We start from the raw sequence: 16317 nt of genomic DNA, 5'->3' as shown, positions 1-16317 counted from the left end.
TACTGTAACTATAAGACTGATTTACATAGTCAAATAATTTAACCCTCAACTCCTGCTCACCCAATGTGTGCCTCATTCCAAATCTTGACTGCATGTTAAGTTTGGTTAGGCTATTCATGTTAAATTATTTCACTAGATTCTAACACAACAATGAAAACATCCTGTGCGATTTTAATATATTTAATTTGAATCACTTCAAACTTAACAAAGCAACCCCAAAATCATTAGTACTGGATTCTATTTATTGTTTAAACTAGGTTTTAAAGTTACCAACCTAAAACTATTTAACTTTAAACATTTTTGGTAGGAAGTTTTACCTTTCTGCTGATGGCAATGAGTAGACACTCTGCTGCCTCAAGCTGCAATTCGGGTTCAGTTAATAACATGCACAGCACTTCAAGTAGTTTGCAGCTATCTGCTGTAATATGGTGCAATGCAACCCAATCCACATATCCAGCCAGGGTATTGAGAGTTGCTACTGCAACACGACAGTGAGCCTTGGCCTAAAGGGGAATAATTTTATGGTTTAGAAAATCAGCTGCAGTGTTCAAATATTAAAACACATGAGCCAGAATTCTCCAGCTGTTTACACCCGACTGTCGCTGCCAGCGAGGACAGAGAATTCAGTGCTCAGCCAAATCTCCATTCACTGCAGCGGGACCAGAGAATCCTGCTGCCATGAACAGCCAGAGATCTTGCCCATTACTTATTCAGCATATGTGAAATCCGCACACATTTAAAAGTTGCATAAAATGTGTTGTTACAGGATTATTTATACCTTTAACTACATTTTACACTGCTAAATTGCAGTAACCAGATATCTAGCAATGCTCCTTTAAGCAGAAGGAAAAATAACAAAGCAACCCACCCACTGGAGAATTAATTGCAATCAACTATTTAGTAAAATTTGCAGGACTGTCAAGTTATTATTTTTTATTAAAAAAAGCGCAACGGAAGAATATAAATGCAAATCCACCTTGTTTTCTTGAGTAGTATCTGCTTTCTGCAAGAAATTAAAAGAAAGATGTTAAAACATGGATATTTTGCAAAAGGTCAACATCAAAACATAAATAGGAGCAGGAAGCCATTTGACCTCTGTATCTTCTTCAATAACATAAATGTAAAGCTCTGCATTGGTTAATCAGATTATGGCCTAAAGTCCACCTGTCCCTCATAAATCTAGACTCCCCTAAAGATCAAAAACCAAAAGTGGCTACTGAACCAGGAACAAACGACCAAAGCCACAGATTTGCAGTTTTCACAGACAAGTGCACAGAACATTTATCTTCAAGATGTTAATATCGCATAATCCTATGCGAGAAATAAACAGATCCCATCGTACAACAGAGTCATTACAAACGACTGATCAAAGTGTACAGATGGATAATTATTTACATTATACATTCAGAGCACCGTGTATCAGGTCAGAGACACTGATAAAGTGTACATAACATACATTTACTTCAGTTCTCATGTCCCAAAGAAATCGGCTCGTATCACCAGAAACACTCCACAGTATCTTGCTCAAATAGTCTCTCCATGGATATGCTTGTACAGTCAAAAAAACAGTTCAGTCATAAGGTGCACCACAGATAACCCAATCCTGTACTTAGCTGAAGGCACGTATTTTGCGGTAGAATTCTTTGGGATCAAGGGAAGCAAGCCTAGCTGTCTGGTGTCCCTTCCCTACTGTAGCAGGAGGTGCTGAAACCCTTGCTTTCTGAAACTTTTAAAACAAAGTAGACTAGTCTAAAATAGGGACCATGATGTGCCTATATATACCAAAAGGTATCACGATGTGCCTCCTACATATACAATATGAAAGCATTGCCTAATAAAGACAATCAGTAGTGGTGAATTTTTAACAAATATGGTTTTGAATACCTTGTAAACTTTGGCCAAGGGAGGCTTGCCCTAAAAGCATAATGGGAAACAGCAAAAACAGACAGGCCACATTCTCTGGATCAATAAAATATAGAACTTAATCCGTGAAAGGCTTTGGAAGACCTCACAGATGTAAGGTACTAAGATTATGGAATGAATAGAAGGGATTAAATTGCTAATTAAAATGAATAGGAGCACTATGGTCCTCACTCTTGGCCTCCTTGTGGGGGGCTGTGATAAGGTATAGCTAGTTAGACAGGATGACTCCTGGCTCCCTTTTAGATCGGTAAGAAGTCTCACAACACCAGGTTAAAGTCCAACAGGTTTAGCTTTTGGAATTTCAGGCTCCTTCATCAGGTGAGTGAAGAGCTGTGTTCACAAACAGGGCATATACAGACACAAACAGAAGCTCACCAACAGAAACCAAGCTAACACCAAAAAAAGAGTCAGCTTGAAATATAAACTCAATTTACATGACTTTAACCTGGAATTGTGAGACTTCTTACTGTGCTTACTCCAGTCCAATGCAAGCATCCCCAACTCTTCCCTTTTAGTTAACCAATGAGTTCCTAATTATGCAAAGGGGCAGAATGTTATTGGCCAAGGTAAACAGTGTGTATTAATGTAACTGGACCATCCAGTCTGTATGACAGATTGGACAGGGAACACAAATCTTCAAAAATAGTGTATCAGATATGTTCACATGATGTAATTTTAAAAAGAAGTTGGAATCTAAACAGCATCTCTCTCCCAATGCTTACTGGTTAAATAAAGAATGTCTTTAACTACATTCTGTCTCTCAAGTTCTGTATTACCTGAACTTGGCTCAACGCAGGTGCCCCAGAACATTCCCCTAACACCAACCTTAACAGACTGAGATTCACTTATTCACATCATCTCAGGAAAGATTAGCAAATGAACCATGGACATTTCTGTTTTGTCAGGTATAGCACACTACCAAGCTGTAGGTTTCTGATTACTCCAAAAGGCAACTTGTGAAATTCAACAGTTAATGGAATTCTTCCAGAAATAGCAATAGCAACCAAATATACAGTAATTACCAGCTGTTTGTAGTTCTGAGTGTGCTCCTGCAAGATGTCCAAGAGAAAACTAAAAAGCTGCATCATATTTTGAGTCAGTGCGTGCTGGATGTCTTTACGACGCTGTGCAGGTATGGTCTGGAAAGTCACCACATCTTCCACCAGACGCAGAAGGATTAACATCACTAGCTCAGTTTGTGTCTCCTAAAAAGTTAAATCACACGAATTATAAAATAGTACACAATCCTTGACAGGCTATTTCGTGGAGGGATTTACAAAAAACAGATACCAAACGTGTGATGATTTGCAAAATTGCTTACAATCAGAAACATTTCAAATCCAATTTATTTTCTTCATTTGTTTCCTGGTAGTTAATTACACCATATGAAAGGGTTACAATCAATCTTGCTTAAGTTATTTGCCAGCTACCTCATGGAACATAGCATGTACACTACTGCTACATACATCTTATACAGCCCCAATTGTTCTGCTGCAAGAATGAAATACTTGCCAAAACAAATTAAAGAATGGATCACTGTTCTATTGGGAAGCTAAAGTTCAAGGTGACCTAATAGACGTCTTCACAGTTATGAAAGGTTTTGATAGAGTAAGCACATGGGGTGTTTCCATTTGTGAGAATAAGAGAAAAAAAAATCTAAAATCCTTGATCTAAAATAGTCACCAGAAACAAACAGATTTCATAAGGAGCTTAACTAAAAATGGTGAGAATATCTCACTACCAAACAGTGTGGTTGATGTGAATACTTTGGGTTCGTTTAAGGTTAGATAAGCAGAGGAGGTATAACGGAATACAGGTTATGCTCATCAAGTTCACTGAGGTGTGGAGGAGAGTCTCAATTGGAACATAAACAGCATAGAATGTACAGCCCAGAATCAGTCCATGTTACAGTACATAGAGATAAGGACAAAAACTAAAGAGAAGTAAAAGTTAGATTTGCATGAAAGCTCGACAGACTGGGGGGACTGATTGTGGACAAGTCCCCAGGACTGGATGGAATGCATCCGAGGGTCCTGAAAGAAATGGCGGAGGTGACAGTGGATGCCTTGGTGGTTATTTTCCAAACGTCGCTGGATTCCGGGGAAGTGCCGGAAGATTGGAAAATGGCTAATGTTACGCCATTGTTTAAGAAGGGTGCCAGGCAAAAGGCAGGGAATTATAGGCCGGTTAGTTTAACGTCTGTTGTAGGTAAAATGTTAGAATCCGTCATCAAGGAGGAAATAGCGAGGCATCTTGAGGGGAATTGCTTGATAGAGCAGACGCAGCACGGTTTCGTTAAGGGGAAGTCGTGTCTGACAAATTTATTGGAGTTCTATGAGGATGTGTCTAGGGCGGTGGATAGAGGAGAGCCGGTGGATGTGGTCTTTCTTGATTTTCAGAAGGCGTTCGACAAGGTACCTCACAAGAGGTTATTACAGAAGGTAAGGGGGCATGGAGTTGGGGGTAGGGTGTTAGCGTGGATAGAGGATTGGTTGTCAAATAGGAGGCAGAGAGTGGGGGTTAATGGGTGCTATTCGGATTGGCAGTTGGTGACTAGTGGAGTGCCCCAGGGGTCGGTGCTGGGGCCTCAGCTATTTACCATTTATATAGATGATCTGGAGGAGGGAACCGAGTGTATGGTGTCGAAATTTGCTGATGACACCAAGATTGGTGGAACGGTAAATTGCGCGGAGGGTGTGGAGAGTCTGCAGAAGGATCTAGATAGGCTGGGTGAATGGGCCAGGAACTGGCAAATGGAATTTAATGTTGGCAAGTGCGAGGTGGTCCACTTTGGTAGGAATAATGGTAGGAAGGACTATTACTTACGTGGCGAAAAACTGCAGCAGGCGACGGTGCAGAGGGACCTCGGGGTCCTTGTGCATGAGTCGCAAAAACCCAGCTTGCAGGTGCAGCAGGTGGTCAGGAAGGCTAATGGGATGCTGGCCTTCATAGCGAGGGGGATTGAATATAAAAGTAGGGAGGTCTTGCTGCAGCTGTATAGGGCATTGGTGAGGCCGCAGCTGGAGTACTGTATGCAGTTTTGGGCGCCGCACTTATGCAAGGATATTTTGGCCTTGGAGGGAGTGCAGAGGAGGTTTACTAGGCTGATACCGGAGTTGAGGGGGTTGAGCTTTGAGGAGAGGCTGAATAAACTAGGCTTGTACTCGTTAGAGTTTAGAAGAATGAGGGGAGATCTCATTGAGACATATAAGATGATGAATGGGATGGATAGGATAGAGGTGGAGAGACTCTTCCCGCTCAGAAAGGACAGTAGGACTAGGGGGCACAGCCTCAAGATAAAGGGGGGGCGGTTTAGAACGGAGTTGAGGAGGAACTTCTTCACTCAAAGGGTGGTGAATCTCTGGAATTCTCTGCCCGTTGACATGGTGGAGGCTGCCTCGCTAAATATTTTTAAGACGCGGGTTGATGGGTTTTTGATAAGCGAGGGGATTAAGGGTTATGGGGAGAGGGTGGGAATGTGGAACTGAGCCACGACAGATCAGCCATGATATTATTGAATGGCGGGGCAGGCTCGAAGGGCTAGATGGCCTACTCCTGCTCCTATTTCTTATGTTCTTATGTTATTATCAACATAGAACTTAACAGATACTGTTGAAAAAAAGTGCATTCATTTTGAGGATTTGTACTTACCCCCATAGCAGTTAATTTATCCATTTCATTTAGCATGTCTGGCCACTGTTGTGGCCACTCTCGCTTGATCATTTCTACCACAATGCGGGAAAGTGCATCTTTAATGTAAGCCTCTTCTACCATGATATTATGAGTACCCTGAGGATACAGAATAAATGTTTGATTTAACAATTGCTTATGAATCTATAGAGACTTTAGACAATACATTGGTATGTTTAAATAGAACTACAGACATCTGTTAAGCACAAAAACAGAGAACATTTGTCAAGAGAAAGCTTAATTTTTACACAATATTCAAAAATTGTGTGCTCCCTTGATCATGAAAACATGATCATATTGTATGCTCTCATTACTAAAATACAGTAAGAAGTCTCACATCACCAGGTTAAAGCCTAACAGGTTTATTTGGAATCACAAACTTATGGAGCTCACCTGATGCAGGAGCAGCACTCCAAAAGCTCGTGATTCCAAATAAACGTGTTGGGCTTTAACCTAGTGACGTGAGACTTCTTACTATGCCCACCCCAATCCAACATCAGCATCTCCACGTTATATTAATGTACGTACACTGAATGAAATATTATGATCGCCGGAATACGGGATAAATAATCTTCAAATCTAATCATCAGACTGATCCTGGAAACGGACTCAAGAAACTAATCATTCATGTCGCCTGTTGATACACACTGCTAGTTGCGGAATCCATTGAAATCATAGGAGCTCACTAACAGAAACCAAGCTAACACCAAAAAAGAGTCAGCTTGAAATATAACAAGAATGTTCTTCATTAAAATTAGGCTTTTTTGGAACAACTGTTACCCTGGCTCTGGACTTTTGTCAAAGCAGAGAATTTCCTGGCTGTCTTTTATCTTTCTTGCATCAGAAGTTTAGAATCTACATGGAATGCCACTTATCCCTGTGATACAAAGAGGCCATCATCCCTTTGTACAACAACGAATTAACTCCCAAACATTCTCTAATAAAGAACAAAGAAAATTACAGCACAAGAACAGCCTCTTCAGCCCTCCAAGCCTGCACAGACCAACTGAACTAAAACCCCCTACCCTTCTGGGGATCATATCCCTCCATTCCCATTATATTCATGTATCTGTCAAGATGCCCCTTAAAAGTTACAACCATATCCGTTTCCACTACCTCCCCCGTCAGCGAGTTCCAGGCACCCACTATCTTCTGTGTAAAAAAACTTGCCTCGTACATCTCCTTTAAACCTTGCCCCTTAAATCTATGCCCCCTAGTAATTGACTCTTCCACCCGGGTTATCCACTCTGTCCACACCCCTCATAATCTTGCAGACTTGTATCAGGTCACCCTTCAACCTCTGTCATTCCAGTGAGAACAAACAAAGTTTCTCCAACCTCTCCTCATAGCTAACGCCCTCTGTACCAGGCAACACCCCGGTAAATCTTTTCTGTACCCTCTCCAAAGCCTTCACATCCTTCTGGTAGTGTGGCAACCAGAATTGAACACTATATCCCAAGTGCGGCCTAACTAAGGTTCTATAAAACTACAACATGACTTGCTCATTTTTAAATTCTATGCTCTGGCCAATGAAGGCAAACATGCCATATGCCTTCTCCACCTGTGTTGTCACTTTCAGTGACCTGTGTACCTGTAAACCCAGATCCCTCTCTGCCTGTCAATACTCTTAGGGGTTCTGCCATCTTTACAGAACCTTGTGGAAAAAGGAATCAGAAAAAAATGAATAGTTGCCTTAGGCTGAACACAATCATCACTTTACAGAACTCTGTATTGAAGAAAATCTTTAGTGCCAAGCTCTCTGCTTAGCAAATATTAAAATAAATAATCACAGCAATGGGAATCTGGCATAAATGAAGAATGTGACAGGTGGAAGAACCACACAAGGAATTCTTTCATTAAAACTTCCATCGCTGAGTTGCTGGTATCCCTGGCAGCATGCACCAGGTGAGTAATCATAAATTTTGTTTAACAACCATGAAGTGCCTTGGGTTATATTCCTACCTTACAGGTGCTATATAAATGCAGATTTTGTTACTGTTACGATGGTGGGTTGAGAAAAGCAGAACACAGCAAGCTCCAACAAAATACATCATTCTTAAAGAAACAGTGATATCAAAATGAATGGGGCTTCTGGATTTGATGGCCTGCATCCTAAATTTCAAGGCGGTAATTAGATACAATACATTGCTCATTGATTTGCTTTGGTGTTCCAGAGTTTTAGATTCTAGGACATTTCCCAGGGATTAGGAGATAGCAATCATAACCATGCTCTACAAGAAGAGGGAGAGAGAGAAAACAGGGAAGCACAGATCAGTTAGTTTGACATCAAAAGGGAAATGGTGGGATCTATTATCACAGAATGGTAACAAAATCATGTCTGGCATATGTGTTGAGAATTTTCTGAAGTTGTAACTAACATTAATAAAAAGGAACCAGTGGTTATACAGCAAGTCCTTGTTTAATATTGCTACATTCCATATGGTTTCTCTTTAATGTTGGTAAGTCAATGGGGCCTACAATCATGTTAAGCAAAGATTCATTTTAATACAATTTCCCACATGACCCAATTGGCAACATTTTGGAGCAGCTTCACTTTGCTCCCGAACTCAAAACTGCAATCACTTCCCTCCCCCTAATCCTTGCATTCCTCCCACTCTTTGACTTGCCATTGTAAGTAAAAGGTTAAAACAAGTTATTTAATTTAACAATATAGGAATCTAGCAATCTATAATACTACAACTTAGAGAGTGTAATATTTTGTCTTCTGATACGGAAGCTCCTACCCAAGAAGTTTTAACATTGCTTCTATTTCACCAAAGTCGTGATTTGTATGAACGCAACCACTTTTTAAGTGAAGACTTGTATTGCTTCTGGATTTTTAAAAAGCATTCAGCAAAGTACCACACAATTGAGATTACAACACAAAATTAATGCTCATGGGGGTTGGCAGACAATGCTAATCAGGTACCAGAAGGATCAGTGCTAGGGCCTTGGCTATTTACAATTTATATCAATGACTCTTATCAGGTGACAAAAAGTTATGTACCAAGTTTGTTGTTCAAAAAAGGCTAACAGGGAAAGTAAGTGGAAGCTGACTGTAAAAGGTTAGTTAAGTGGGTAAGAACACGGCAGATGAACAAGGGTATGAAGTTATTCAATTTGGAAGAAAAATTAGAAAGGCAGAATAGTTTTAAAACAGAGAAACTGGAAAATATTGGTGTTCAGAGAGACCCTTGATTAATCACAAAGTTAACATGCAAGTACAGTAAACAATTAACAAAGCAAATACAGTGCTTAGCCTCAAAAAAGGGATTTAGAATGCAAGAGTGAGAAGTCTTACTAAAATAGCATAGGGCGTTGATCAGACCACATCAGGAGTTTTGGCCTCCTTGTCCAAAGGATGGATAAACAGGTCTTGGAGGGAGTGCAACAAAGGTTGACAGGGAATTTCGATAAACAAGCAATTAAAACACACAAATTCTTAAGGGACTTGAGCTAAATTTTAGGATGATGCTTTCCTTGGGGAGTCGAGAACGAGGGGGCAGTAATGTTCAAATATGGAGTCAGCTAAAAAGGGACAAGAATGAGGGGAAATTTCTTCCAAGGCTGTGGATTTTAGAATCCTCAACCCCACAGGACTGTGAATGCCCAGCCACTCAGCATATTCGAGCCAGGGATAGATAAATGTTTGGACACTAAGAGAATTTAGAATATTGGGTTAGCACAGAAAGGTGGAGTTGAGGTTGAGGATCAACCATGATTGTATTCAGTAACAGACCACGTCAAAATGCTGAATAATCTACTCCTGCCCCTAATTCTAATGTTCTTATTAACTGTTAATTTATAATCTAAATATTCAAAACTGGTACAAATCCCACCATGACCATTTCAAATACTCTAGAAACTCTGTACAGTGACATATGTAAATAAGAGACACCAATGGTACTTACATTAGGAACCCTCTATTTGGAAATGCTCATTGTGTGCACCTAAACTGCAGGATGCAAATATCTTGTGATTGGCTGTATCACCTGCCACGCTCCACTTTTACCCTTCCCAGACTCTGGATTGTGCCCAAATCTGCAGCCCTGACATTAGCATGTTATATCAGTTCAGTGAGTTTCCTATTCATTGCCATCCCAGGGTCCATTTTTAATTGAGGTAAGCATTCCAATTCCTGGTATCTACTATGTTGGCGGGCTGTATACATTGAGGCAGCTGTGGGCCACAGTATCTACAAGATCCCAAACAAATTTGGGGAAACATTGTCATACAATTCCCTATCCAGGATCCCAACCCTCCATCTGCTATAGCAGCTTGGGGATATTTTGAGAAATTCCATGGGATCTTTGATACTCATCAATAAGGATAAAGTCAAGCTGTCAACTTAAGTTGAAGGTACTCCTGGAGGTTTGATCATGCAAAGTTCTGCCACATGACCTTGGATCATATGACGTCAATGGATTTACCTTAGATTGATGTGAGGAACATGCTTTTGAAAATCAATTGAAGGACATGAATATTGGACACCCCCCTCCTGATTTTTCTTTAAGGCTACAAATTCACTTTGGTCTGCATGCCAGCTATTTCCAACCTCCTCACACCACCCCCCGCCAAACCTCCTCTCTTGCAGCAAGTGGACTGATGCAATTGTTACGGCCTGTGGAGTAGCAGGCTAGAGTTAGCTGCATACTGCTCCCAGCCTGGTTGCCTTTAGTCAAAAAACTTTTCTTTCACACCAGCAGCTGTTACAAGAAGTTCCAAGCAGCAAGAGATCACCAGAGAGAAGGAGGAAAACAAGGGGAGAGGTGTAATAATCTGCATAATTCTCAAAGCTCCTGGTGTCTCCATCGCACCTCCTGAGCCTCAATTTAATTCACCCCCAAGCCCTCACTGTCTTGCTTCAACCCACTTGGGGATTTCAAGGCCCCTGTCTACTTTTGTCTACTAGCTGTTCCTGCCGTATGTGTAATGGAGGTATCTTTAGCCAGCATCCAGTGGCAGAAAACCTCCTCTATCCAGGTTAGAACTGTATGAAGATTCAAACTCTCAGATAGATCAGTTTCTCTGTCACCTCATATCCACTTGTGTCACCTGTGCTTTAAGTTGTTAGCAGACTTAGCAAATTAAAGGGTGTCCAAAATTGACTATTTAAAAGTGCCAAGGTTTTATGGTGCAGTTTATATCTATTACAATGCTAGTTATTTGTGTCTGTCAGTGAGTATCCATCTTCTGAGGACAGCCATTTGTACAAATTTCACTGTAAAAACATCACGTGGTGGGATTTGAGGTTCGAAAAGCAGAAAAGACAAGACAACTTACACGTGAAAGAAGAGTCATCACACTATTCTTCAGCTGGACCTTATCACGGTGCACCATACCATTCCAGCGAAATCTAAAAAAAGCCAAGAGAGTCAGCCTTACATCATTTTGTAAATACCATTGTATTCTGTTTTTACAAAGGAGAAACATTTCAGTATTTTGCTGCACAAAAATTAGAACATTCACAATCATTACTATTTGCAAAGAGTTGCAACACACACCAACAAGGACTGAAAAAAAATTAAAATTGGATCAAGGAAAAATTCACTGATTAATAACTATGCACAAGGAACTAAAGTCTATAACATGGGGGGTGGGGGGAGAAAAGAAGAGAAGCAGGGAGTGATGGAAATGACTGGGGTGAGGATGTTAAGTCAAAATCAGCGTTTGATGCAGAAGCAAAGAAACAGGTATATCTTAATATATATCATGCTGGAAACTAAAGGCCTATGTTTTGCTGTGGCAATGGAAGATAAAAATGGTTTGCCATTAGTTCACTAAAAGCAACAGTAACTTCAGAAGTCTGCATATGTGCACATTAACAGAAATTGAAACTGCTGTCACTGATTCTATGTTCCTACAGGAATGCATTGTTATCCTCCCTACCACATACATAAAGCAATCCCCAAGAAATCAATGAACTGATGAGAACTTGCCCTTTACATCATTAATCTCACTGTAAAAAAAAAGCTATATCTTAATTAGATATTACTTGATTTAATAATGGCATTATAATTTCATAATAACTTTGAAATAACCTCTCTGACCCAGAAACAGTAATTTTCCAGTTCTTTTTTTATTTTGTTTATATCAACACTTGGGTTTCTATTCAAATCCAATAAATTATTATTCACAGAATGAAAAAGATAAAGTGTCATCTTTAACTTAAGTATTTATAAACACTTTAATGCGAATTGTTCCATGTTTGGTGGTCATGCCTTCAGCTGCCTAGCTCTAAGCTATGGAATTGCCTCCCTACACCTTGCCCTCGCTTTCTTCCTCCAAGACACTCCTTGATCCATCTTCTAGACTAGGCTTTTGGTCATCTGACCTAATATCTCCTCATGTGGCTCAACATCATTTTGTTTTATAATGTTCCTGTGAAGGGCTTAGGGGCATTTTATTACACTATAGGTGCTTTCAAAATACATTGCCGTCGACATTGGCTGCTTTTCCTGTTTGCTGATATCACTGCTGCCACATGCCTGGAAATCACCTCAGCTTGGCACTAAGTTTAAACTACCTCAGAAAAGGGAACGTCTGCACCAGGCTGCTAGATCTTAATGGGCAACTTTCTCAAAGCTCGGGGTATGCAATGTTGTTCTACCACACTTTTAACACACTTATCATTAGGATTGCATTGAAGATTGGACACATCAGAAACTTATGCTTATCTTATTTATTAGTGTCACAAGCAGGCTTACATTAACACTGCAATGAAATTACTGTGAAAATCCCCTGAAGTGAAATGAGTGTATAAAATACTAATTAAAGGCAGGATTAATAAATATTAGGACAGGTGTACAATGCCCTCTTAGTTGTAATATAACTTGTAATATCATGTCTTTTTTTAAGCATTATGTTTATATTATAACAGTTTGACAGATAAAATTTCACCCACTTGATAGAATGCTCCAATATCTGAAGTCCAAAGTGACGAACAATCCCTGTATTGTTTTTCTCAGCCAAACGTAACCCACATTGTACTGTATGCGGACATTTCTCCTTAAACTCCTCACAAAACTGTTGAAGAAAGAAATATGTTTGTACCGGTTACTTACAAAATGCCATCACGGTGAAAATTTGCTCAAGAATATTTCTCAGCGTTAAAAACCATTAAAATAAAATTTCATTGAACCTGTTCACTTGCAGCAACAGTGATCTGCACATGTTATTTTGCAACTCGAAAACAAATGCAGTGTGGTAAACTGAAACACTGGAAAGCAACTGTGACAAATTAAAATTAACACCCTTCCTCAACAAGTGTTAACATACGTCAGCAAGAAAACCATCTAAATGACCAAAATACAATCCCATTCTGCTGTGTAGCTAACAGAGCCACAAGTGAAAACTTTGTTTGAAATTTTGCTAATGATAGAACCACACCAATAATGTAAACAAGAAACTGATAGAATTCATCTCTCATGGTCAGGCATTTAAACGTAAGAATATACAACCTGGGAACAGGAGTTAGCTATTTGGCCTCTAAAGCAGGCTCCACCATGCAAAAGGACCATGGCCAGTCTAATTGTGGTCTCAACCCCACTTTCCTGTCGCTCCCCATAGCCAAAGATACCCCGTCAATCAACAACCCAACTCAGCACCGAATAATTCAATTACCTTCCCACCACTTTCTGGGGAAAATAACTCACAGAATGGTGACTCTAAAGGAAAATATTTCATCTCTATCTTAAAGGGAATTTTTTTATTCTTGTGTTCCCTAATTTTAGCCTTTGCCCACATTAGCAAAAATCCTTCTTGTATCCACCCTTTAAGTCCCTCCCTCAAGATCTTATATTTCAATAAAATCACTTCTCATTCTTCTAAACTCCAATGGGTGCTGAATAAGCACAATTTGTTCAACCTTTTCACAAAAAGAGTCCTTCATTCCAGGAATGAGCCAAATGAACAGCTTTGAAATCAATTTGATCCTTTTTAAAAAGGATAACCAAAACCATGCACAGTGCTCCAGATGTGGACTCAAGGCCCTGCAGCAGCAGGAAAATGTTCTGCTTGTATGCCATTCCCTCACAATAAATACCAACATTCCATTCACTTGCTGTACTTATGAGGACACCTAATTCTTTCTGTACAACTGAGTTTTACAATCGCTTCCCACCTAAAAAGTATACTGCTTTTTCAGTCTTTCTGCCAAAGTGCACAAGTTTTCATTTTCCCACATTATGTTTCACGTGCCAAATTTTTTAACTCACTCACTGAACCTTTTTATATCACTTTGCAGACTCTACTTCCTTTTGACAACTATGGGGTGTCAAAGTGGTTAGCACTGTTGCCTCACAGCGCCAGGGACCCGAGTCCGATTCTCAGCTTGGGTCAGTGTGCGGAGTCTGCATGTTCTCTTCATGTCTGCATGGGTTTCTCCCAAATGCTCTGGTTTCCTCCCACATTCCGAAAGATATGCTGATTAGGTGCATTCACCATGCTAAATTTTCCCTCAGTGTACCCGAACAGGGGGCAGAGTGTAGTGACTAGAGGATTTTCAAAGTAACTTCACTGCAGTGTTAACGTAAGTCTACTGTGACACTAATAAACTTAAACACTAAGTTTGTGGTTGCTTTACAAAATGATGGCTAAGACAGCAGATGCTTGGTACTCTGCAATAACTCTTCTCAAAGTTATGTTAGACAAATTTTTGCTCAAAACAGGAGTCAGGGGTTGTGAAAGTGGAATTACTGTCACAATCCAATCCAATCAGCCATGATCTTATTAAGAAATAGGAGCTTACTCTACCATTTATGTTCTTCGTAATTCAGCAAACCCTTTCCCATCATCTACCAGGCACAAATTAGGTGTGTGACTGAGTATTTACCTCATCTGCCTGGAAGAGTGAAGCTCCAATAAAGATAGGCTTGACACCATCCATTCAACAGTCAACATGGCTCCACGTTTTAAATGCAACAATCTGAGCTGCTTGAATTGCATTTATTCAATTTCCCAGTTAAATTTTAATCTTCTCAGAACTTAAAAAAACCTCACAAATATTACTGTAAACTATGAAAGAGATTTAACATGACGCAGTGCAGCAATTGGGCAAGGTTTTTCCTACAGCACCTGTAGCTTATTTTCATTTGAGACAAGCATACCTCTGATAAAGGAATGTATCGGTAAGACAGAGGAAGAAAACAAAACAGCATGGTGCAGTCCTGAGTTTTGATTGTTTCTTACCGAAAAAAGTCAACAATTACACCAAGGTAAAAGCAATTTACAAACAGAAATTGACACTGATGTCAAGTCATCAGCCAATGTTTCCTACCAGCAACTGTTGTGTCGAGTGATGCAGTCATCCAATGAATCAGATTACTGACATAAAATCATATTGGTCCAAGGTAGAATTTTCTTCTTTCAGAAGAAATCAGTGGTTGGCTGAAAATTCTCCTCCACCTTATCTGGTGCTTGATCTGTTGGGGGCTTATTTGCCAATGATCCTCGCACTGAAACTACTGTCACTGCAATCAAGCAAGCAGTGAAGGGAATTAAAGAACCACAAGGGAAAAGCTTCAACTTTTATAAACTTCATTTGAGAACAAGGCCTGAAAAGAATGCTGTTCAGGATCTTTGATCACACACTATGGTCAAGTTGGTGATAGCTATGCCCAACCTATTATTACACTGAGCTATCAACCCAAGTTGGCAGAAGCAGCTGCAGTATTTCAAAGGTGTCAAAGCAGGCTTTGCAATTACAGGTGATGAGACAAAAAAGGCATTATTTTTCCAACACAGAGATGAAGAATTGCAAGACCTCTTTGAAACACCTATGCCTATGCAACATAACCACAACAAGCTAAAATGCATTAAGAACCCGTTTCAGAAGAACAACATACAAAATAATTGTCTTCCAATATACTAAACAAGAAACAAATGAGACAATTGAAAAATACTGCACATCACTGAGAATAAATAACTTCCAATTCTGACTTTGGTAAACATGTCAAAAGGAAAAATTACAAATAATTGAAGGTTGTCGTTCTCTTGTCAACTATGCAGGAAGGAACCAAGAAAGGCAAAATGCCGTCAGCGCTACTACAATCAGCAACATTAAGGCTGCCAACAATAACAGCTATGCTTGAAAGTTCAACTCTTGAAGAAAATGTTCCATCGCTTATATCCCAGGAAACGGCCAGCAAAGCAATACTAGCCTCGCAGAGTTGTGACTCATACAAGCAATGTTTCCACTGTTGCAGAACTTGTCCACACTAGGAAGAATGCTCTGCTGCTGGCAAACCATGTAAAGCTTGGTAGTACAGAACTTTTGAGAGTATTGCTGGGGGAAAAAAGCAACATGCTGTCAGGACAGATGCAAGAACACCAAATTACAAAGGAAGCAACAATTTATACTGCATGAGAGAACAGAGTGCTGACTGATTGGTCAGTCAAGACATTGCAATGGAGATTGTATCAGGGAACTATTGTCCTCCATACTCTGTTTAAGGTGCATTACTGGACATGTTATTTTTGCCTGCAGTGGTTAGATTCCAGTTTATGAATACATAGCTGTTAGCACATATAAATTTGTTTTTTGTGTCTTTCCTGATAAGCAAAAGATGAAAAGTTTAGACAGCATGTCTCTTTCCAGCAGTGTAAAGCTCAACAACCTGGGTTGCATTTGTTGCTCATCAACTATTTTGAAAATGTAAATCCCCAAAGCCTCTTGATTTTGAGTTTAATGTGATCAATCCACCA

At 39.9% G+C, this 16317-nt stretch overlaps 1 protein-coding gene across 2 annotated transcripts in view; it reads right to left on the bottom strand.

Moving 5' to 3' along the window:
- xpo5 (exportin 5) overlaps window positions 1–16317 on the bottom strand; it is an 87765-nt gene that overhangs the window by 56422 nt on the left and 15026 nt on the right. For both annotated transcript variants that reach the window (XM_080200662.1, XM_080200663.1), the window contains exons 2-7: window positions 12518–12639; window positions 10897–10969; window positions 5575–5712; window positions 2946–3128; window positions 977–1003; window positions 318–503 (exon numbers count right to left, since the gene is read on the bottom strand). In XM_080200662.1, coding sequence (XP_080056788.1) covers window positions 318–503; window positions 977–1003; window positions 2946–3128; window positions 5575–5712; window positions 10897–10969; window positions 12518–12639 — 729 coding nt within the window. The remainder of the gene's footprint in view (window positions 1–317; window positions 504–976; window positions 1004–2945; window positions 3129–5574; window positions 5713–10896; window positions 10970–12517; window positions 12640–16317) is intronic.

This window comes from Carcharhinus amblyrhynchos, chromosome 12 (genome assembly GCF_965287045.1).
Source record: "Carcharhinus amblyrhynchos chromosome 12, sCarAmb.v2.hapA, whole genome shotgun sequence".
In the NCBI taxonomy this organism is placed as follows: Eukaryota; Metazoa; Chordata; class Chondrichthyes; order Carcharhiniformes; family Carcharhinidae; genus Carcharhinus; species Carcharhinus amblyrhynchos.
The sequence above is the reverse complement of the archived record's forward strand: the minus strand, read 5'-3'. Positions and strand labels throughout refer to the sequence as shown.